At 40.7% G+C, this 22,451-nt stretch overlaps 1 protein-coding gene across 1 annotated transcript in view; it reads left to right on the forward strand.

Moving 5' to 3' along the window:
• The window catches only part of thsd7aa (thrombospondin, type I, domain containing 7Aa), a 137,985-nt gene that overhangs the window by 48,251 nt on the left and 67,283 nt on the right, over positions 1–22,451 (forward strand). Inside the window, exons 2-3 of the mRNA XM_034600231.1 lie at positions 15,433–16,639; positions 20,483–20,731. Of these exons, the coding sequence (XP_034456122.1) occupies positions 15,433–16,639; positions 20,483–20,731 (1,456 nt within the window). The remainder of the gene's footprint in view (positions 1–15,432; positions 16,640–20,482; positions 20,732–22,451) is intronic.

Here is a 22,451-nt window from a genome sequence, read left to right on the forward strand (position 1 = left end):
CATCACTATTTGAAGCCTGTGCCTCAGCGGCTCTCTGTGGCATCACTTTAACACATTGTAACATTAGGCTGCAGCGGTGCGACACCACACAAGTTGTTTATGCATTATTTTTTAATGAGACGTCTGCATACGATACTTCTGTGTGCTGGTTGTGTCTCCGCTCTGTCATGATCCTAAAGGCTCTTTCGAAAGATGCTTTTCAAACATTTCCTCATGGCAGCGTGGAAAATGTCTCCAGCATCTCACAAAAAGCTTTGTCTTTTGGCTGCGTTGCTCACAGAACAAGCTCCACTGACGTTTGCGGGGTTTTTGGTACTGTACTTGCACCCGGAGAATTTAAATCAATATTTATGGAAAATTATGACCAAACCCTCATTGAATAGCTGTAATTTTAGCCACACAAGCTGCACGACTGAGAGATGCAGCTTCTGTCCTATAATCTTAGAAGCACACACCTTAGGAGGCAGATATAGGCTGTGAAAAATGTATGCGCAAAGTGTTTTATAGGAACTGCTCCCTCCTAACATTAAGGCAGCAAGACATCCTTTTTCCTAAAATGTTTATAAGAGGAGCTTTAAAATGAGGTTTGGAGATTGTTTCCCAGTTTTCACAACTTGACCTCCAAAGGCATATAGACGAAAATTTTATATGTAATAACACATTCCAGTAAAACACTGTTTTTCATCTCACACACATTTGTGTGGACAGCTTTGGGCAACACATTGCTCAGGAAATCTGCAGTGTATTTGTATTAGGCATAAAGTCTGAAGTTCATCAGCAGTATTTCTGTAGCTGGTTGTATGTGTTTATTAGCAGCAAAATGATGTGCCCTTTACTCATATTTGCATAAACCTCCCAGAAACCTTTTGTATATCAATGTGGGGAAATATGCTACTGTCCAATTAGATTACTGTTCCAATCTCATTGAGTACTGTTGTATCAAGAGTATCAGCTAATTACTCCAGGAGCTGTGCCAACATAGCCACATTTTTACACAAGTTGGAATCATATTTTCTTAATCACTGCTTTCTTGTGCCATGACTGAGAAAATAAAGTCAGATTTATACTGGTTGTGTTGTCAGTCGAAATTCTCAGGAGAGAAAATCATTCAAATACCTGCTCCCTGCTTTAAAGTGTGTGGGAACCTAATTACCTCTGTGGCTGACGTTCTCTCTCCCCCCTTTTCTTTTGTATTATTATTATTATAATATTATTTTTACCTGTGACATTTTCAAAGGTCAGAGAATAATATCAATTTGGCAAGAAAAGGTGCAAATATACTTAATAGCAGGGGTAGGATTAGGTTTACTTGTGAGAGCTGTTACATTTTTAGAGAAAGAGTTCAGTGGTTATGGGTCCATCCAAATATGTGTGCAGTAAAGGTGTGCAGAGATATGGGATATTTTAGATACTTAATGAAAATAAATTGTAGACCAAAATAAAGTGAAATGCAACGTTTTATGGCCAAATGCGTCTAATTGTGACAAGTTGAATTACACATTCTGCTGCTGGATGGGAAATTCATGTCACAATAAAAATTAAATATTTCAGTTGTTAAAAAATAGAGGAACGATAATTGCCATTTGAGTTGGACACATGTTCATTAATCTTGACACACTAAATGTGTCACAGCTTATTTTTTAGTAAAAGACAAAGCAACTGGAGAGATAACATGCGAGCTAGAAGTTGTAGGTAGGTTGGTTACAGGAGCACTCGACTGCATACAGGTCCTGTCTGATGGCAAAGGTCCAAATGGAGGAGAGATTGTTGCAGTGGGGAGTCGCCCTGTTCTCAATGATCAGACATAAAGACCAAGCATGGAGAGAGGTGCAGATTCAGCTGATGAACCTCACTATGAAGTCCGCCATGGCAGATGATGCAGATGGTAACTTTGTCTAAAGCCGGCCATGTTGTGGGACTTGTTTGGGAAACTGATTGGTTGTTGTGATTTATGGCACCAGCACCAGGGACACCCACCTTTTACTCTTTTGTCCATGCATTTGAAACATGAGGCCTAAATGATAACAGTCATGAAAGTGATAAAGCCACAATTAATTGAATTTCTTTGCTAAAAAAGACTATGCTAGCAGCACTGTACAGCTGTAATGCTCACTATAAAGATCAAACCATTTGTGGTTGACAACTGGGGCCCCCTGGCTACATCCTGTTGGCATTAGCATTTTGTCTCTATTAATATTCTTTACCTCTCTTTTGGAAAATAACTCTAATAGCCTGTTAAAAGGAAGGCTAATGTTTCTTCAGCCGTGAGTTTGCTGTGGGCTACAACTGGAGTCATGTTGTTTTCTTTTTGTATCCCGTATTTGTTCATTATCTTTCCGATTAACTGGTCTAAAAGTTTCCGGCATATCCGTTTGACAACCATCTTGGGGTTATTTTCATTCTGTAGACATTTAAAAAATATTATTATTCTCAAGCAAGTTCTGAGTGTAAAGGCATTTTTTCCTTATATTTCCAAGAAGACTTTTGGAAATCAATTTGGACATCGGATATTGGCACAAGTCACTCTGAATGTAAATGTATGTGCAACATATCAGTTGAGATTTTGAGTTATGACACTGAGGAGTATGAGTTTCTGATGCAAATTGTAGCAATTGGGCGCTAAGGGTTTTAAAGTACCCTAATTGCCTGCATGAGCTGCGTGTTACAACCACCGCCGCTGCTGTAGCTGCTGATCATGTTGACAAATGAGATGTATCAGCTGAAAGACAACTGACGTCCTGTAACTTTCTGCCTCCGCATGCCCCTGCAACCTTGCCCCGAATCCTAGAGCGGCAAACCTCACAATTAACAAGCCCAAGTGATAGTGTTTGCATTGCTAACATGCTAAACTATTACAAAATCTTCCTTTTTTAAGTTATGGGTGATTGTAATATTGACATTCACATTAGCTGACGGCTGATGAAGATGTTGTCTTGTTTTTGGATGCAGACATTTTATCATAAAGAATAACCTGATGAGGGCTCTACATATGAAGTATAACAATGCAATACACCCCCAGGGAAACTTGAATCTGTGAGATTATCCATCTTGCTGTTGTCAAGACTGTTTTGAACAATCTTAGTTCATCATTTGGATCTGTCTGTAAAATAAATAATACCAATCCATCCAATAGTTGAGTCAAGTGTGAACCTAAGTGGTGAACTGTGACTGACCGACCAACCAACACTGCCATCCCGGAAGCTACAACATTAGCATGGCTAATAAAAATCCTTCTTGAGGCTTAGGTTATATCTTAAAAGCCAGATTGCTGGTATTAGGCCATTCAAACATTCTAATGTATTAAGAAATTTGTGTGAAATTACGTCTATGAGAAATGTTGGGGAAATACGGTCCATTTCCACAGAAAGGTACACAAGCAGGTGTTATGTTTTCCATCCTGATATAAATAACCAATTTAACGTTGAATACCTGCTTGCATTTTTGTGCTTCATATTCAAGCAGCCTCAGCAGTTTCAATCCATATGGGTGTTTTTACGATAATTTCAGAAATATAAAAAGAGATGGTTGCTACTCGTAAAAATGCCTTGACATATTGACCCGGGCAAAGTAAGATAAATAAAATAAATGACAAATAGGTTAGTACCATCTGTTCATGGTCTGCCATACAAGGTCCAGCGCCAAACGCTGCATTTAGCAGGCAGCATGGTCCGCTGTGCACTGCTGTAGTGAAGCTGTTTTCCATGTAGCAGCACGACACCCCAAATGAGCCGTGTAATGCCGCCTCCTGAAAGGGATGGCACCGCTGTTTCTGACAAGCCTTATGAAAGATGCATGAGTGCTGGTTTGTCTGAGCCTCCGGTGCTCCTCCATACCTTTATCTAATAAACCAGCTGTGTTATTGTTCTCGCTGTCTTCTTAGGCTACGAACTAAACATTGTCTAAACACCATGTATTGTTTTTGTGTTATTGTGTTATTTGTGGATACACTGTAATGCTTCATAAATGTTGTATTCAATCCAGTTTTGTTTGTGTAGCACATATAACATGCATTATCTTAAGGCACTTTACCGAGCATTTAGTAATCAATGTTACACAAAGAAGGTTTCTCAGAATAAAAAAGCACCGTTGAACAGTCAAGAAAAAAACAACAACTCCCTTTATAACAGGAGGAACAACCGACAGTACACTGTCGGTTGACCTGGAGGCTTTACACAGATTTATTGGGACATCCCAAAGAATGACGGCTGTCCAGTCTACAGAGGTAACAAATGCATGGACTAGTATTTCAGCATCCTTTTGAGACAGGGTGTTTCCAATTTTCAATATAATTGTAATTGTAAGGTTGGAAGAAGGCTGTCCAAAAAACTCGTTTTATTTATGAGTCAAATGACATGTCCTGGTCAAACATTAGTCCAATGTTCCTTACGGTGCATTATAGTGCGATCCAAGGCAACTACATGATCAGATAATGTTTTGCTAAACAAAACCTCATTTTGTGTGAATCTAGAAGTTACAAGTTACAGGTCAGGCCTTTATGTCTTTTAAGACATTTCTGGAGTTTGACCTGATTATCTGCCTTCATGGAGAAATACAGTTGTGTAGCATATGGATAACCATGGAAACGGATATTTACTAAAGGAAGAATATACATAGTGAAACATATCTGTACCACTGCAGCACCTAGTGGAACTCCAGGACTAACTGTTGTGTGTAGTCATAATTATCATCAAGAAGCTGGAATCTATCTGATAAATATATCTTAAACCAGCCTAGTACTGTAATAGCAGCACTTACATCCAGCAGGACGAGAATATAGACAAATCCATTGTCTGCCAGTACTGTTTCTGTGCTGTGACGGACTCTAAAACCCAATTGAAAGCATTCCAAAGGACTCTTCTTGTGCAAATAATCACATCATTGGTTTGTAACAGTTTTATTTTTAGGATTTTAGAAAAGATGGGGAGGTTAGATATATGTCTATAGTTAGCTTAAACTGAAAATCTGGGTCAAGAGTAAGCTTTTCAGGCAGACGTTTAATTACTGCAACCTTGAAAGTCTGCGGTGTACGTAGCCGGTAATAGAGATAAATTGATTTGATCTAATGTGGAAGTGTTAATTAAAGGTGAAACATAATTAAACAGTCTAAGTGGAGTAGGGTCTAACAGACACGTTGATGGGTTAGATTTAACTGTGAGATCTGTAGAAAAAACAACAGGCCATGAAACGAGGAACCTTGGGTTCTTTTTATTTGATTCTTTGAAGAATAAAAGGTTATTTCATTAGAGTTGGGGTTTCTTGTTTGCATTTATATTTCCTTTCCAGGCAAGGTGAAATTCTTCCAGGTTGGTGGAACACCACTTTCAGAGGGGCCACATTTACACGTGTCATTAGCACTGAGGCCACAGCACAATCAACAAGATCATGAAGTTGTGTCGGAGTAATGGTGATAGCTGCCGTCCATTTTACAGACACATGGCAGAGGAGTTAATAGCAGGGGAATTCTGTCCTTATATTTTGTTAAAACAATGAGTGGGTTCATTTACATGTTGAGTCAGATAATAACGTAAATGGAGAGATATAAGGATGTCTGTCAGAATCTGCATTGGATGTTGAAATCACCAACTACAATGACTATATCTGTGCAAAGCATCAACTCAGATAAAAGGTCTAAGGATTCAGGTGAATGATTTCCAACTTGGCTGTGAGAGACTAAGTAAGAGACTCTCAAATATATAGGTTATAGCTAAGTTTAGCTCCAGGGTTTTAGTCTTTGTTTTTTCTCAGAAAACTACAGAGAAGCATGTAGGACTGCACCATGTGAGGTCTGAGCCTTACAAATCCAGTCATATTGTGCAGCTGTGTTTGGAAGACATAGAGGAACATCTGGTTTGGTTGCTGTACCTTCCATCAGAGGTGTAGGTGGTCTTTGGTGACCTCAGAACAAACGCAGTCTGCTGCGGAGTCACTTCCACACCAGCTCTTCTTTTGATGATGCTTTCTGCAGATCACAGACCAGAGGCACTCAGCCAGAGTAACAGTAAAGCCACTCTGAAAGCAGCTCATCCTGAAACAAACAGGGAGAGTGAGGAAGACTGCAGCAGACAGACCAAGGGAAGGAATAGAAAAAGCTTTCTGCGGCTTTCTTGTTCTTTCTGCTGTAGTTTCCCCCAAGTTGATGAAAAGCAAAATCATGTCTTACCACCATGACCTGATAGAGCATGGGATTGAATGGAAAGATCATTTTGACAAGCAAATGTCATTACTTCTGCCTTAAATGCCACCTTTTAACCTTACTCTTAAGGGCTATATCCTTAAGATCCCTTAATCAGAAAACTGTATTTTACTCATTCTATACTCCAAAGTTATGCCTGGTGGCATAAGCACTTCAGCTCAAGCATTTCCCAACTAACGTCTGTGACATTGAGGATTTCTTTCATCTCTTACATATAGAAACTGGAGTTCACATCCAGTTTCTTTGTGGTTTTTGCAAAAGAAAGATGTCAGTTTTGGTTAAATGTGAATACAAATGTGTGTCTGAAGTCGGAAACTTGTTCCTGTATAAAACCAAACCAGGATTTTTTACTAACCTTAACCTTTTAGGACTTGACAGTGTGGCTTGACTTTATCTCTGCAATACAGGAGCTTAGACAAGTAATTCAAAAGTTCTATTATACAAGTTCAGAGAGAGAAGATGTTTCAAACAGCTCAATAAATCCAGTTGAAAGAGTATCTAGGGGCATGCAGGTGAACTGGAGGCCACTCCCAGCAGCACAGTGCAGACACTGAATTGGGAGAAAAAAAGCCAGGTTAGAAATATGTATTTTTTTCCCCCCCATTTGTATCTAACCTTTACCAAGAGCTCCTAACAGATTCTTAAAACTCCTAAATAATAGTTTCGTCACTACAAGTGGATATCTTCCTGCAAGATTGGATATTTTGTCAGAAAACAAATGAGTTGGTGGTGAACACTATACTGATGTGTTCAGTATTTTGTGTCATTTATCAGAAATATATTTTAGTAACAATGCACACCGTATCAAATTTTATGATTTTATTATTTTACTTTTATAGCCCAACATTCAGGTTTTCTACAAACGTCCTGGACAGAATCATGGTTGATGCCGTTGTGATCTAAACAAAGGTGATCAAAGTTTTATTCGTTAGCATCTTAAAAAAAGATACAGTTACATTGCACCTCTGTTGAAACATGAATGTTGCATCATTGTATCTGTTTGTTTCTTCCATATCTATGATTTTCACCTATGTTCTCTTTAAGTGGCATTTTCACAACTTTATTTGATCTCTAATCTCTGCCGTCTACAAATGTATAATTATTACATGCAGCAGCCCCATTCTGACCAGCTGGTGACACTGAACCAAAAAATAACTTTCAAAAACAGGCGAACACATAAACTACGTCAGATTTTATGCTTCCTGAAGTATTACATGGAAGCTGCAGTTCCGCTGCTACAGACACATGAGAAAGTTGCTCTTGTAGCCTGCTGCAATGCATCATTCTTCCAGGTTAAGTGCAAGTCGGTGGTGTGTCAGTGATCAATCGATGGACAAGCTAAATAATTTAGTGAATCCTGTGACGTTTGCCGAGATGCATCATTCCCTTTATTCCATCAAAATCTGATCGGCAGAGACACTAAACCTGATGGAATGATGAGCAAAAATATTGATGATGAAATCAACAAAATGAAAGTGCAACAGAGACAGAGCTGTTCAAACAGAGTTCTCCTGAATGCACGCGAGTGACGGAGAGATTGACGAGGAGTAGCTTGCAGAGAGATGATGAGGGACTTTGTCTGCAGTGGTGTCAGTAACAGATTTGCTTTCCCTGGAGCTTGTGTGGGGCTCGGCAATAGTAATGGAATGAAAGCTCCCAGAAAGATCTGTGTAATGCACACAGAGGCAGTACAGGTTGGCCGAGACTATTAGGGGCATTCATGGTTATCAGGTTCGTGAAGTGAGTGCTAGGAGTCTGCTGCAGAATGGTGAGGGGGAGGATCTAGATATAATGTCCTACTTTAGTATATTATGAGTAGCTAGCTTAGCCACCAGCTCCCAGCAAACTGCAGTGTTTCTGTTGTTCTGCTGTCATAGAGAGCAGCTTTCCACAACATTCACCTCACCACCCGGACCACAGTGATCATATTGTTATTTGACTTATTGTGTCTGGGAGGTTGCAGAACTTGCGCTGTGATCAGAGAAGAACAATGACAGAGAGAGATGATATATGATGCTTGGGGTGTTCATTATCCCTGAGGTTATTGAGTCCCAAAATAATCTATAGGTCACAGTTTTATTAAGTTTCGAAATCTTTAGATTGTACCCTGCCTCCAGGTAGCATACGTATAAGCCTCCATCCCATATCAGCTGCACATCAGAGGCTACCACAGTTTTTCTGCCACCATTCCAACGATAAGCTGCATGTTCGTCTCCAAGTTATTTGTCTCAAGGTTATAGACGATAGATTTTCCATCAGTTTTTCAGTTCAGCTGTATAGGTTTGATGTCACCACATATTATCATGAGAGGGAAACCAGGCATGAATAATTTTCCATCCAGCTTTTGTGTTCCTCTTCAATTTTTTGTATAAAAAAAAAAAAGACTTGTGCGTCAATAAAAGGCCAATGTGACTAAGTGAAATAAAAACAGGTCCAGCAAGTAAATGATTATGGATGAAAATCACGTCATTCGAAGGAATCATTTGAACAAAGGATTAGTTCAATGCATATATGTCACAACTGAGCAAACACTACATGTTATTGTCAACATATTTTTATTGGGTTTTAATGAATTATTTCAGTAATATTTTTTCTAGTAGCAACACTGAAAACAGCAAGAGGTGACATTTTTTTTTCATTGAAAAGCATGCTGTCACTTTAACAATAACTGAATGATGCTGTTTACACCTGGGATCCAAAAACAGGTTAGTGGGTCAAGGGCTCTATTGTATTTAAATGAAATCAGTTTTCAGTGCAGCATACCAGAAAATGTGAAAACATAAAAGAAAGCATTCAATGATTTGTTGGGTATTTATCTTTTTCCCAGGCCTGTTATTATGGATTTACAGCTGGAATAAGAATTCTTGAAAACATCATCTTAGCGTGAAGGCATCCAGTAGTTAATGGCAAATCCCTGACCTTTTCACGTCTTTATCGTAGACACGTGTCTACGATAAAGATCTATATGAATACAGATTGACTGCCTGCTGCTGCTACTCTCATTTCTCTTGCCTCTCTATCCTAAAGCCACTGGTGGGATGCACATCTCACACTGGTTTCCATTATCCCTGTAAATGCCAACGCCAATCTCCTGTTTGGTAGCATTAGAAAAGTGGGAGGGAAACCAGGTGGGAGGTCCGCGGGTTGCAGGGCAGGCGGTGTACAAAAAGAACAATCCCATTATTTAGTGGGGGATGAAATCATCTCACACAGATCAAATTTTCCCTCTGCTGGCAGGCACATTGAGAATATTGGACGAGATGTTAAATATCCCTTGTAGAACCTCAAGGACCAAAAACAAATAGAATCTTTCTTCTCCCCGTATGGCTCTTAAATAGACAAACCTCTGAGTTTTGTTTGCAGCTGGAAAGACGTGATGTACTTACTTCAAAGATGGACCTTCTCAGCTCTAATGACTCCTGTTACATGCTGAATAAATAACTCAAAATAAATTAAAACTACAAGCGAGACTGAATTGGATTTTTGTGTGAAAGTCAAGGAGTCATTGTTTGAGTTTAGTATGACCCTGAACTGTACAAGGGGCCATCTGAAGCCGATGCCTCTGTTCAAATTTAGATTAATGGCCCCTGCCTCTGCGGCATCTATGCTGGAGTGTTTGTGTTTGTGGCTGAAATTGCCCGGCAGACCTTCCAAGCTTTGGATTTCTCCTCATGCTGGAGCAGGGTAAACTGCAGCTATTACCAGAGAGGCTACGATTATGTCTATGTTTTCATTTAGAACCAAACACAGACTATATAGTATAAGGAATCCTGAATAGAGAGTCTGCCACACCAAAGATGGCAGTTGTATGACATGCAATAAGACAATCTGATGACTGCTGACAAATGCACTACAAATGCACAGATGCTAAGGTTGGCAAACAACACTGATTCCTTATCCTTCCACAATTTGTTGAGAAATGTAATGACGATCTTCCTTCATTTCCATGTCTCCTATGTGTCGTGACGAGGGCAGGGAGTGCTGGGACATTTCCTTGGCTGGTTTACCTTGGCGCGTCACCTCACCACGGAGTGTGTTGAAATTAATCCATGTTTGGGAATTGTTTGGTCGTGAGTATTCCGGGTAGGAACATCTGGCCTTGCTTAATCAGTTCCAATGGGAGATGGCTGATGTCTAAAGGTTTGACTCTGGGATGGGGATTTAGAGTGGAGCTTACACATACTGTGGTGTGCGTGGGCTATGCTCTCTGTTGCTTGAAAGGACGTAAATAAATGTCTTATTTTCGGCACTGCTCTGAGTCTGCATTTAACGTGAATGATTAGCCTGGCTGTTGTGTTAAAAATCTGAGTGTTAACCCTGCCATCCCTGTCATTAGCTGCATATGTACGCTGCCAGAATGGAAAGCTTGGCAGGCGTGCCAGCACAAGGGACACAGAGCTTAGGAAAGGGTCAATTGTTTAATCTGAGGGACAGTAACAGAAAAGGGCACTGCTGTGAGTGTGCCAGTGGCCAGTGTACAGTGTACTGCACATGTACCAGTGGTCTCAACAGAGGCCACTACTACTTCGGGGGTGCTGATGTAGGGAGGAGAGAAATAAATCTAGTGATAGATGCTCACAGCAGAGCCTTGGGGCTGAGGATCATAGGACCAGTGGAGTGTGGGTACATGGCCAATTAGTGGTCAGGCCCAGGCAGACCTCGTTCACTCTTCTCTTTTTTCTCCCCCCTGGTCAAATCAGCCCTGTCCCTCGCTGTATATTGACATCTCAAATTGATCCTCTCATTCACTTTTTTTTTTTTAGCAAATCTCAATTAATCTTACTGTTGATCCTGTTTTCTCTATCTCCCCTGAAAGCTTGTTATTAGGAGCTTGAAATCATACCCCATATTGCAGTAATGTATTTTTGGGGGCGGCGGGGGGGTCTCTGTGTAATAAATAGAAAATATGCATATTTAAGTGGGCCACTTCAATTTTGGCAGATATTTAATTCGTCTTCACACTTTGAAAAAGGTCATTGGTCAGTAACCATCTGCAATGGCCTCGCTTAAAATAGCTCTTTCTCCATGGCAATAATGATGGTTGTGCAACAAACCCCCTGCAGTGAGGAAGAAACCCCCCTCAGTTAGCTCCTATATGATGACGAAGGCAACACCCGAGACATCTTGCGAGAAACTAAATTGTGGAATTGTAATTGAAAACAAGAGATTGTGGACCTGCCAACAAATATAGTATGTGTAACTCACGTGTTATCAATACTATCATCCATCTTGTTCATTTTCATTGTCAATTGTGCAACAACTTCCATTACTGACAATTCCTTGCTTACATTGGTTCTTCTGAAACATTGTGGAAAGGCAGTATTTCTGAATGGAACCCAGTCAGGGAACAGAGCTAATGTTCTTTTATGTTTTACATATTTAATTTGGTTAACACCTTGGGATGAGAGCAGCAAAGTAAATTGTTTTAGTTTCATGAGTCACTAGTGACTGTCTTGTACAGTTTATCTTTATTGCACATAGTGGTCATGCTTATTTTGCTAGTTCTGGTAGTCTGTTGTTAATTGTATGTCTATTTGTGTAAGTACACTGAACGCAACTACACCGGAGTCAAATTCCCATGTGTACTCATACATGGAAAATAAAGCCGATTCTGACGTTATGTCATTGCTTTTTTAAAGAGCAAACAGTGGTTACGATTCCCAAAATGGATTTTTAACAGTATAATTACCTGGAGTCTTGTAATAGTAAAAGCCCAGCTGTTCATAATTTCCCTGTCTCCCTTGGTGTAACAGTGACATTAGTGATGGGAGGTTGTGGTATAAGAAAGGATGTGTGTGGTTAGATGTGTGTCAAGTCTCCTGGAGCTTTAGCCTTGTTGGCACAGTGCCCCCCTGTGCCGCTTGGCTCCTCTCAGTGGGAGATAGTAGGTGATGTAGGCCAGCGTGAGTACCCCCCACCACCACCACCCTTTCGTTCCTGCGCTCGCTCACCACCGGCCCACAGATAACTGTGTCATTCAGTGGCATGTTCATAAATTATGGTGAACACCTGCATGGAGCGTACACAATACCGCCTGCCAGGGAGCTAATCTTTTATGGCTATAAACATGCTGGCCTCTTTAGAGAGCAGGATATGGATGAAAACCCAGAGCCCAGATGGCTACTTAGCCTTGCAGCACGTAGCCTCTCAGTCTATTTTCTTGATTACAAAATCAATTTACCATTATTTTTTTATCACTGACTCCTCCATGGCATCATACTCCACTCTAACACGCTGAGTCTACATTAAATGCTGCATTAAATCAGCACCAGGGTTTTTCCTGCAAAGTGAATCGTGAGACCGCTTTCATCAAATTTCGTGACACCTCCTCCTCCCGACAAAATTCTAGAAAAGTGATCACTATAAGCGTCTGATTGCTAAAGCTGAATTGCAAGGCTTCTCTGTGATAGTCGGCGCCACACACACTGACTCTGCTGCTCACTTCTCTCTCCCTATCCTTCTGTCTCTATCCCTCACCCGCTGACACACAAACAGTGTGATAAACTCAAACTGGGTAAATACAACACATTTGTAAACGTAGACAATGTATGGAGAGCTGGAGGAGACGGCGTGACGCGATCAGTTTGGCTCGGTTCGGTTGGATAGAGATATAGACACAGAGAGGAGGACCCAAAATGATTACTGTAGGCGATGGCTCCCTGGGTCTGTGACCACCCCCGCCTAATTTTCGGTCAGGAAAATCCCTGGGCACTGTATTTTCCTAATTTCCTGTCTACATGATAATGGGAGGTGTGTGAGGGATGTCACTTCTGTGACTACAGATGTCTCTGGTGTCTGGGGCAGTTTCCTGCTACTACTATTGATTTGTATTGATCCAGACCCTTCTCCTACAGCTGTATGCTAATTTCATTTGGTTTTTCTGTTGACATTTTCATTGTGTCGTATCTCAGCTCTATTGAGTGAAACTATAAAGCAGTGGTTAATAGAGCCTGACTCATTACCGAGTAGACAGTTGGAGCTTGTGCAAATTACTCTCAATTTGATCAAATGTGCATTGCAGTTTTTCGTTTTGATGAAAGTGGTTGCTTTTAATGGATGCCTTTAAACTGTGCCACTGCAGGTTTTCTCTCATTCAATAAATTATGTTGACATCTACTACTTCAAAGCATTCGTGCTTCCCATAGGTTGAGCCATGTTGACTTTGATTAGATTTTGTCTAGTGCCACAGACAGGTTGACATTTTTGGTTCAGAGTAATGTCTTAACAGCAATTTGATGAAATGTCTTGAAAATTGGTGCAGTCATGTTCAAAATAATCATGAATTGAAACTGAGCAGGGGTAATAACCACTCTACCCTGAATGACTTCTCTTCTGAAAGCACCTCGAACAGCCTAACAGGCCACAAGCCCTTATTTCAGTTCGCCTCTTTGACTGATTCCCCTCAGTTTGTCTTGTTGAACAGATTAAGGTTGTAATGTTCCCCTATTGCAAATTGCTTGAGGGAAAGATGTATCCTAAATGAGTAGATTTGTATTATGGAGGTGAATGCAAATTCAACCCCACCCAGATTGAGTCCAGTTCAAATGTTCAATTTTTCATTTGTTCATTTTGCTGTTTTGGCCAATTTAACAAAAAGAGCAAGATCCAATGATATTGTGTGCCAGCAGTAACTGTTTTGGCATCAGCTCTCACTCTCCTCAGTCGAGTATAAGGGTAAAACCCTGGAGTCAGGTCACCAGAACCCCTGATGTTTTCACTGCTGGGCTCTGTTGCTGCTGATGGAAACAAAGGATACATTTCTGTCCTGTGCTAGAGATGCCCTTGATCATCCAGGGTTTCCCTCACAAACAGCAACTTCATCTGTGATTTTAGCAGAAGGCCGGAAGCAGGAAGTCCCTACCTGAATGAATGAATGAGGGGGTGATATGGAATCAGTTTTCTTTTGTGTCGTGTTTTACATTATTGATAACTGTTTTGTCTTTTTTTTTTTTTTTTCCAGTAAGGTCAAAGTCAAAATAACAATGTGTGGGAGGACGAGACATCTTTTCACATTTTTATCAGTTGCTTTAGCTGAGCTTTATTCTTTGGAAAGTGAATAATGCCAAGTGATAATTTTTTGTTGATATCAGAGTAAAAAACTCTAATTGTAATCATAAAACTTGTTATGTAGATATCACAACATATTTGCAAGGAGAGAGAGAATCCTTTCTGCTACCTTCTGTATCTTGTCTGTGTCTGCTCACAAAACAACATACACTGGTATTGGTTAGACAGAAACACAAGTGTAACAAAATAATATTAATGTTAAATTCAGCATTTCAATATGTCTGGATACAGGTTGCCTGTATTGTAACACCAGACACGGCTAATGATTTTCATCTCTGTTGCTCCTGTTCTGATTGAGTCTTAGGCTGCTCTGACTCTGCATCTGCTAACAGGGGCTTTGTGCTGAAAGTCGATGTTTACTTAGACCTTTAATTGCATTCTCATAAATCCAGTGGAAGTGCAATCACTATAGACAGAGAGTGATTTAGCAGTGTGTATTTGTCGGGACATCATTATTGCACTTGGAAGCACTTGCGTATCACATGCTCGATGTGGAAAGGCAGTCGTTTCTTTGAAAGCACTTAAGAATTGTAAATTTGTGTTTTTGGGTGGAATAAAAGATTTTGTTTTCATGGGCTTTTTTGCCATCAGCTGGTAATTTCCCTAAAGTGGGACAAATAAAGGATTATCTTATCTTAATGACAGAGATTGAATGGTTTTCAATGAGATGCTTTGTTTAAGGCCAACCATGAAAGATCAACATTTTGAAAACTTACTTTTCCCCTATTGATGGACTTTCTGCTGAAAAGCTCTATGAGTTTTCAAAATGAAGTAGTTTATAATGATCATGGTCTTCCATTCATACAGTTGACACTGTCTCATTCACTCTAGGAGCTGTGTATTTACCACTTATGAACACTGACAAGATCAGCAGATGGTGAATAATTCTGGTTTTCTCTCTGACTTGGGTCTCAGTGTAGATGTAAAACATCCCTGATCATTGGGGTGTTCATGCTTTTTTGCACTTTCAGATTAATGTTAGTGATTCTGCTGATGCAGTTCTCAGTTAAACTTATGGCTACAGTCTATGTAACAGTACTAAGAGTTAGACCAATGCTATAATATACTGTAATTCAGTCCTCTGAGTGAAATAAATGTGTTTCCTAATCACAAATCATGCTTCTATCCTTCGTCTTTGTTAGTTACATGACCACTTGTCTTCCTCTTTACAGGTCCATGGGGTCGCTGTATGGGCAGTGAGTGTGGTCCTGGAGGAAGCCAGAGCAGGGCGGTATGGTGCGCCCATTCTGAAGGCTGGACCACTCTTCACACCAACTGTGATCAGACAGAACGGCCAGACAACCAGCAGAGCTGCTTCAGAGTGTGCGACTGGCACAAAGAATTGTACGACTGGCAGCTGGGCGCCTGGAACCAGTGTGTCCCGGTGTCCATGCGCAGTGCTGGGGTTCAGCGTCCTGCTGTGTGCACCCGGGGAGAGGAGGGCATCCAGACCCGTGAGGTGGGCTGTGTCCAGAAAGTGAATGCTGAGCCTGCAGAGGATGCAATCTGTGAATACTTTGAGCCTAAACCACGACTAGAGCAGGCCTGTCTAATACCCTGTCCTCGGGACTGTGTGGTGTCGGAGTTCAGCCCCTGGACTCTTTGTTCAAAAACCTGTGGAATGGGCTTACAGAACCGGATCCGCTGTATCCTAGCTCCACCCCTGTTTGGCGGGGCAGCTTGCCCAAACCTGACTGAGTTTCAGACATGCCAGCCAGGGGTCTGTGAGGGGGAGGAGAACCTCTACAGTCTCAGGGTGGGAGCTTGGGGGCCCTGCTCTGTCCCGCTGCCAAGGCAAGCAAGACAAGCTCCCGGACTACCCAGAGATAGTGACAAACCATCGAGAGACACCGATAAACTTTCCAAAGACGGAGACAAACAGTCCAGAGGGAGTGAAAAAACATCCAGAGGAGGAGACAAGCAGTCCAGAGAGGGTGTCCTACAGTCTGGTGACGGTGACAAACAGTCAAAGGGAGGGGACAAGCAGAGCAAAGAGGGCGACAAACAACACAAAGAAGGAGACAAATGGGCCAAAGAGGGTGATAAAGTGCCAAGAGATGGTGACAAACCATCCAGACCCAACAGAAAACTGGGTCGAGCAAACAGGAAACCTGACAGGCCATCCCGACAGGCAGACAGGCCCAAACGACAGAAAAAGGCTAAAAACAAGGAGAAAAGAGAGAAAATGAGAGAGAAAGTCAGAGAGAGGTTAAGGGAGAGAGGCAAGTCAAAGGATCCTGAGACGAGGGAGCTCATCAAGAAGAAGAGGAACAAGAACCGTCAGAACCGCCAGGGAGCAAAGTTTTGGGACCTGCAGGTCGGCTACCAGACCCGAGAAGTGTCGTGTGTCCACAAGAGTGGGGATGTTGAAGCTCTGAGGTAAGAATGACTGATAAAAGCATCACATCACAGCCTCTGTCATTTCCATGGTTTGGTGTTGTATTGCTGCTAACTTTTGATATTTTTTAAATTCCTTAAGAGACAAATTCAGGCTCTTGTGAGGATATCTTCTGACCATTCATGCACTACATTAAATTTAACTGTTTTTAATTTGACATCAGTGACATAGTTGGGCCATTCATTTGTCCTAACCGTAACCATTCCAGGATGTCTTGAATGTATAGGGATTCAAGGCACTGGCCATAGCAAAATCCGAAGTCCAACTTTGGCTGGGGACATTTATTTCATTTAATCTCTTGACAGTACTGAAACTAGAAACTGTTTGAACATTGTGCTACAAGCCCCACCCCCAAACAAAATCTTACCCTGCAGTTTACAAATATTAAAGACAGAAATTATCTTTAAAAAACCTTGGCACAAAATATTAAAAAACATTGTCATCAAACATTTCAGTCGAAAAAATCATCTTCTTTGATTAAACAAATGTGACTTGTTTGTTGTTCATTGTCAGAACATTGCATGTTCCTGTTGGATACACTGTCTATGGCGCTCACTGGTGTCAAGTGTCAAGGCTCATAACCCTCAGACAGCTGTTGTGTTTTGTTAAGGCCTGTAAGCCATCGGTTTTATCTCTGCAAAATGAGATCATCCAAAATCTCCGACGAGGGCTCGAGTTTAATTAGTGGACTGTTTCTGTTTTTTTATAATGCCACAGTGCAGGGTAATAAATGCCAAAGGTTGTGAAGAAAATTGCTGTCAGTCTCAATTAGTGAGTGTTCCACGTCATTTTGCCCATTCCACTTCACCAGTATACATTAAGCTTCTCCCAGCAGTGGTTGCATTAATCAAAGCTTCACTGTAAGGTCCATCCAAAGATGTACAGTCTCGTATCCAGTGGGGTCAATGTCCATGAGGTGTCTGAGAGCCATGCTCTTTGTAGGGGATGAATGGCCTCATTCTGTCTGTCTGTTCTTGTGCGACTCTAATAGAGGCCACTGAGCAAGGTCCATTACTTCCTGTGAATATCGAGCCTCCTCTGGTATGCCTTTGCTTTTAATGCAAGGGTGAATGTCAGAAATCATACATCAATTAAACTCCTGCAATGGCTGGAGCCTTCAAATTTGGATACATCATTTTGGATTTTTTGTGGTGGCTAAAACTGCCCCAAAGTGACCAGGCTTTTAAATGGTGATGAACTGCAAATTCCCTTTGACATTTCAAAATAAATATTTTGATTTTTTTTCTTTAGGAAATAGGTACTTAATAATTTTGTCTACACTTAAATTAAGATTTCTGTGCATAGGTCAATATTAGAATTCTAAAGTGAAAAGAAGTAATGTCAATGTACTATTTTGAAAGTACAATAACTGTTATGTTGGAGAAAAGATTTGAAAGATTTGAGTTTTTGTTGTGTTCACAGTCTCTTGGCACTTTTTAGTGCAAAAAATGTAGTTAATCAAATTGCTTCAGATGTTTGAAATGATTTTAACAATGATCTTTTTCCACCAACTTCGGCAATGGATTATTTGGTCCATGTCAGAAGGAAAGACAGAGGTGGCATTGTTATGGCAATTTATGAACCATGAACAGAAAGAACAGAGTTGCTAGGAGGCCATAGTGCAAACAATTTCTGGGCTTCAGAGAGTATTCAGACCCCTTCACTCTTTGGACAATTTAAATTTAAATTTAAAATTAAATCTTAGCTAACTCTCTACAATCTTTGCACGCTTGGACTTTTTAACACCTGGAAGAACCTCTCAAGATCCATCAGATTGAATGGAAAGTTTCTCTGAACTAGCATCTCTTCACAGATGTTCTATGGGGTTTAAGTCTGGCCTTGTCCTGAGGATATTCCAGTGTTGGTCTTGACTGAAAGGTGATCTTTATGTCCCAGTCTTGGGCCTTATACAAGGCGGCATGTAAGAACGTTTACTCAACGATAGCATGTTCTCCGATCTCTGCAGAGACTTCTGAAGCTATGTTAGTATGGTCTTTGGTTTCTTATTCACCGCCCTGACCAAATACTTTCTTGCCTGGTTTTCAGTAAAGCCAGACTGTCAAATCTAACTTTCTCAGGACACTCATAACTTTTTAAATTGTTCTATACATTTGCCCTGATCATTGCCTCGTCACATTTCAATCAATTCCATTCTGACAGGTGGAATTTAATTTATAGAAGCACCTCAGTGATGATTAAAGCAAACGAAATGCACCTGACCACATGGAGTGCTACAGCAGAGTCTGAATACTATAGTAAAGCAAAATATTGAAAAAGTTAAGAGGTCTGAAGGTTTTCTGAAACCATATTCACCTAATTAAACTGATCAATCAAATCACAACAAACCAACACTGTTACCCTGGAGCTTTTGGTGACTACATTACACTTGGTATCCAGATGCACAAATAAGAACAAAAAAGTCAGGACATTGTTCTTTCTTCAAGCAATAATTATACCCACTTCATGCAGTGATTGTCCTTGTGTGGAAGTAAGCTCTCAAAGAAAGTGGTATTTGTTTTTGCTTTCCACATAAGGACAGTCTTCTTTGCCAATCCTTTCTTGAGTCTTCAGGAACAGGTATAATGTTTGTTCTGCCTATTGTGGGATGTAAAAACTGTTGTTGCCTCTATATAATCCATTAAAGCAGGATATCAATTTGAGGTTGTCTTTAACTTTAAATTCCACAACAGCTTTCTATTTGGGTTGGCTCAGTTTTTCTCTTGATAATGATAGAAAGGGTATGATTACAGCAGCATTAAAGGTGGAGGTACAAAGTACAAACTGTTAAATCTTGTACCGCTGCTCTGGCTTTACTATAGCAGGATGTTGCTGAGAATGAACCTCAATGACTGCAGGAGAATTGTGATTGGAAAAAGACTAAAACAAAACAAAAAAAACCGAAAGAATGAGAAAAAGACCTGAAAGAGCAGAGAGTTTTTTTGTTCACAAATCTTCAGAAATCCTCCAGAAGTTTAGGAAAACTGGGAAAATATTGAACTGGTGAGACTAAAAGGGGGGAAGAAGCCGAAAAGAAATGCAGTGTGTCTCTATCCCAAAAGGCCAATCAGCTTCTACAAAACACAGTTAGAAAAAAAACTGTGTTTTGCAACTCCACAGCAATCCCATCATCAAACAAGCCTTGGTGCCGCGAAGCTGCTGCTGAAAATACAGATAACAAATTGTTTGGGTTTTTTAAAGAACAACTTTCAAACCACATTTATCACATTGGCTGAGTCAGAGAAAGAAAAGCTGAACAACCTACAGCTGTATTTCACTAGCCTGTGTGTAATCCCTCCACAACAATTGCTGTATGGTTCTTAATGATCTACTCTGAAAATGTAGAGGGATATTTTTTCACAGCTTAACAAATGTATCTCTCTGCCTTCCTCTCCTTTCTATGCCTCTGCGTCAGCCAGTGGCCAGGGGCACTATGTTTACGGGTCGTTCTTTCATTATCTACTGTTGCATTTACAGCTTCCTATTTAAAATGTCTTTATTATGTCATGTCTGTTTTTTTATTTGTAATTCCTTCTTCTTGCTATTATTTATTCAACAAAAAATGATGTAGCAAGATAGCAAAGTACCAACCATATTTTAACAGTTGAGCAATTTGCAATACCTAAATGGACATAGCACTGTTTGGTTTTTCCGACACATTTGTTCCAACGGCACTTATAATGAGTAAAATCACATAATTTAATTAAATGAACTCGGAGACTCAACTGGGTTTGTGTTTTTAATGCAAAATTACTAAATTGTTGTAGAACCAACAGCAACTGTAGTTCCATCGTGACTAATGGTATCTTTGTTTTCATCTTCTACAGCCTGTGCTCTCAGGAGACATTACCAGTGAACTTCCAGGCCTGCGTCATAACCAAAGACTGCGACGTGACCGAATGGTCGGAGTGGTCAGCGTGCTCCAAGGAGTGCTATGACCCCAACGGCCCCAAGGGTGAACGCACTCGTACCAGAAAAGTGAGCCAGTTCCCAATCGGTGGAGGAGGAGATTGCCCGGAGCTGGAGGAGAAGGAGCCCTGCAGCCCCCAGGGAGACGGAGTGCCACCCTGCATTGTGTAAGTACAGGACAAGGGTAGAGAGAGAGGAATATAATTAAAGGACAAGTGCTGGTGGTAATATGAATAAAATATAAGTGACTTATTGAAAACAGTGTAACTCACCATGAACTCAGACATGGATACCTGCTGCTGTGTTGGCTGGGAGTATTCCGATTGGAGATGGGAGGCTTAGGTATTCTGCACCAAAGTGTTTTGCACATATTATCATCATGTCTGCCATCTATTCATATTAATATTTCTCCTTTGTCAGTTGAATGAAATTAGGGAAATTTGACTTTGTGATGCTAGAAATTTAGCCTGAAGGAAATTAACCACTGTATGACCAACCTTCCCATTAACTGAAGAGTCTTTAGAGGGCATCTTCAACGATTTTCTACTTGTGTGCATATGAACGATTTAAATCACTGCTTATAACTGAAAAAGTCCTCCAGGTGAAACACTCACTTATCTCATTTAGACTACAGTGAGAGGACAAGCTGCACCTGCTCATTCTTTGAACACTGCCACTGACTTTGTGACGTGTCCTTAAGAAACCACACAGCCAGTATCATGTAAATTTCTGTGTTTAAATTCTTACAACATCCAGTCAGTCCTTGGCACGTCTTTGACGTCATGAACATTGTGAAAGATGGCATGCTACCAATATGTAGTCTGTTAAAGGCTTGGGTCAAGTCAAGACAAGAATTTATGACTCCACAATTGCCTTATTTGACCATCCTATCACAGCCTGTCACAGGTCAACATGACCTGTGTCTCAATTCAGCAGCCGCATCCTTTGGAGAACGACTTTGGCTGCATCCTCCAATGGCTGTGTTGGCTGAACCGAAATGAGACGGTGTGGTCTTCCTATAAAGTCACTAGCTTGTCCCACCATAGATTACAGGCGTCACCGAGCAACAAAGCTATGGACGAAAACGTTCTTTGCTTAATTAAACACATTGAAAAGATGTTTTTAACATGTCTTCCACACAAGTAAAAACTGACCATTGGCCAGTTTGATGACCTGCTAGCTTGGGTTGGTGCCTGGACCTGAGTACAATGAGTTTCATTCTTGCCACTAATTGGCTTTTGTGACATCGGGTCACACAAACATTTTGCTTGAGTTAAAAAATATTTCAACTCTAGCGATAGATGTGAATTTTGCATCTACATGTCTATCAAGTCGCACCATTTGCATAATTTACATTGCCTGGCACAAGGGATTGAAACGTGTGCCTATTCGTGTCTTTGTATTGATTGTGATTATTTGTACCACGTTTGGTGTGAACACAGCATTGGGCTTTTCTCTCTTCTTTCTAATTTCATGTCATCTTACTTGTCTGAGGATGACATTACCAGGGAGCCTAGCTTTTAAGCAATAGATGGCAAATTACAATTTTATAAATTTTATTAGGGACATTGGTAGTTATATTAGCAAGTAACCTGAACCATAAACTAATCTGTCTTGACGATACCTGTTGTTGGGTAACATGTGCGGTGGCTTGTGTCTGGCTCGGTGCCAGCAGGAATAGACAAATGGAGTGTCAGAGAGGAAGCTGCTGCCATGTCTGGCTTCTGTCTCTCTGGTGTCCCATCCTGACACGTCTGCCAATTACCCGTTAAGTTCCTCCTCAGGTCAGGTTCATTAGCTGTGAAAGGTGGATGAAATGATGTGATCATACCCAGTGGTAAAGTTGTTAAATTGAGCTTTGACGATTTGTACTACAATGATGCTTTA

The sequence above is a fragment of the Hippoglossus hippoglossus genome, chromosome 11 (assembly GCF_009819705.1).
Source record: "Hippoglossus hippoglossus isolate fHipHip1 chromosome 11, fHipHip1.pri, whole genome shotgun sequence".
Classification (NCBI taxonomy): domain Eukaryota; kingdom Metazoa; phylum Chordata; class Actinopteri; order Pleuronectiformes; family Pleuronectidae; genus Hippoglossus; species Hippoglossus hippoglossus.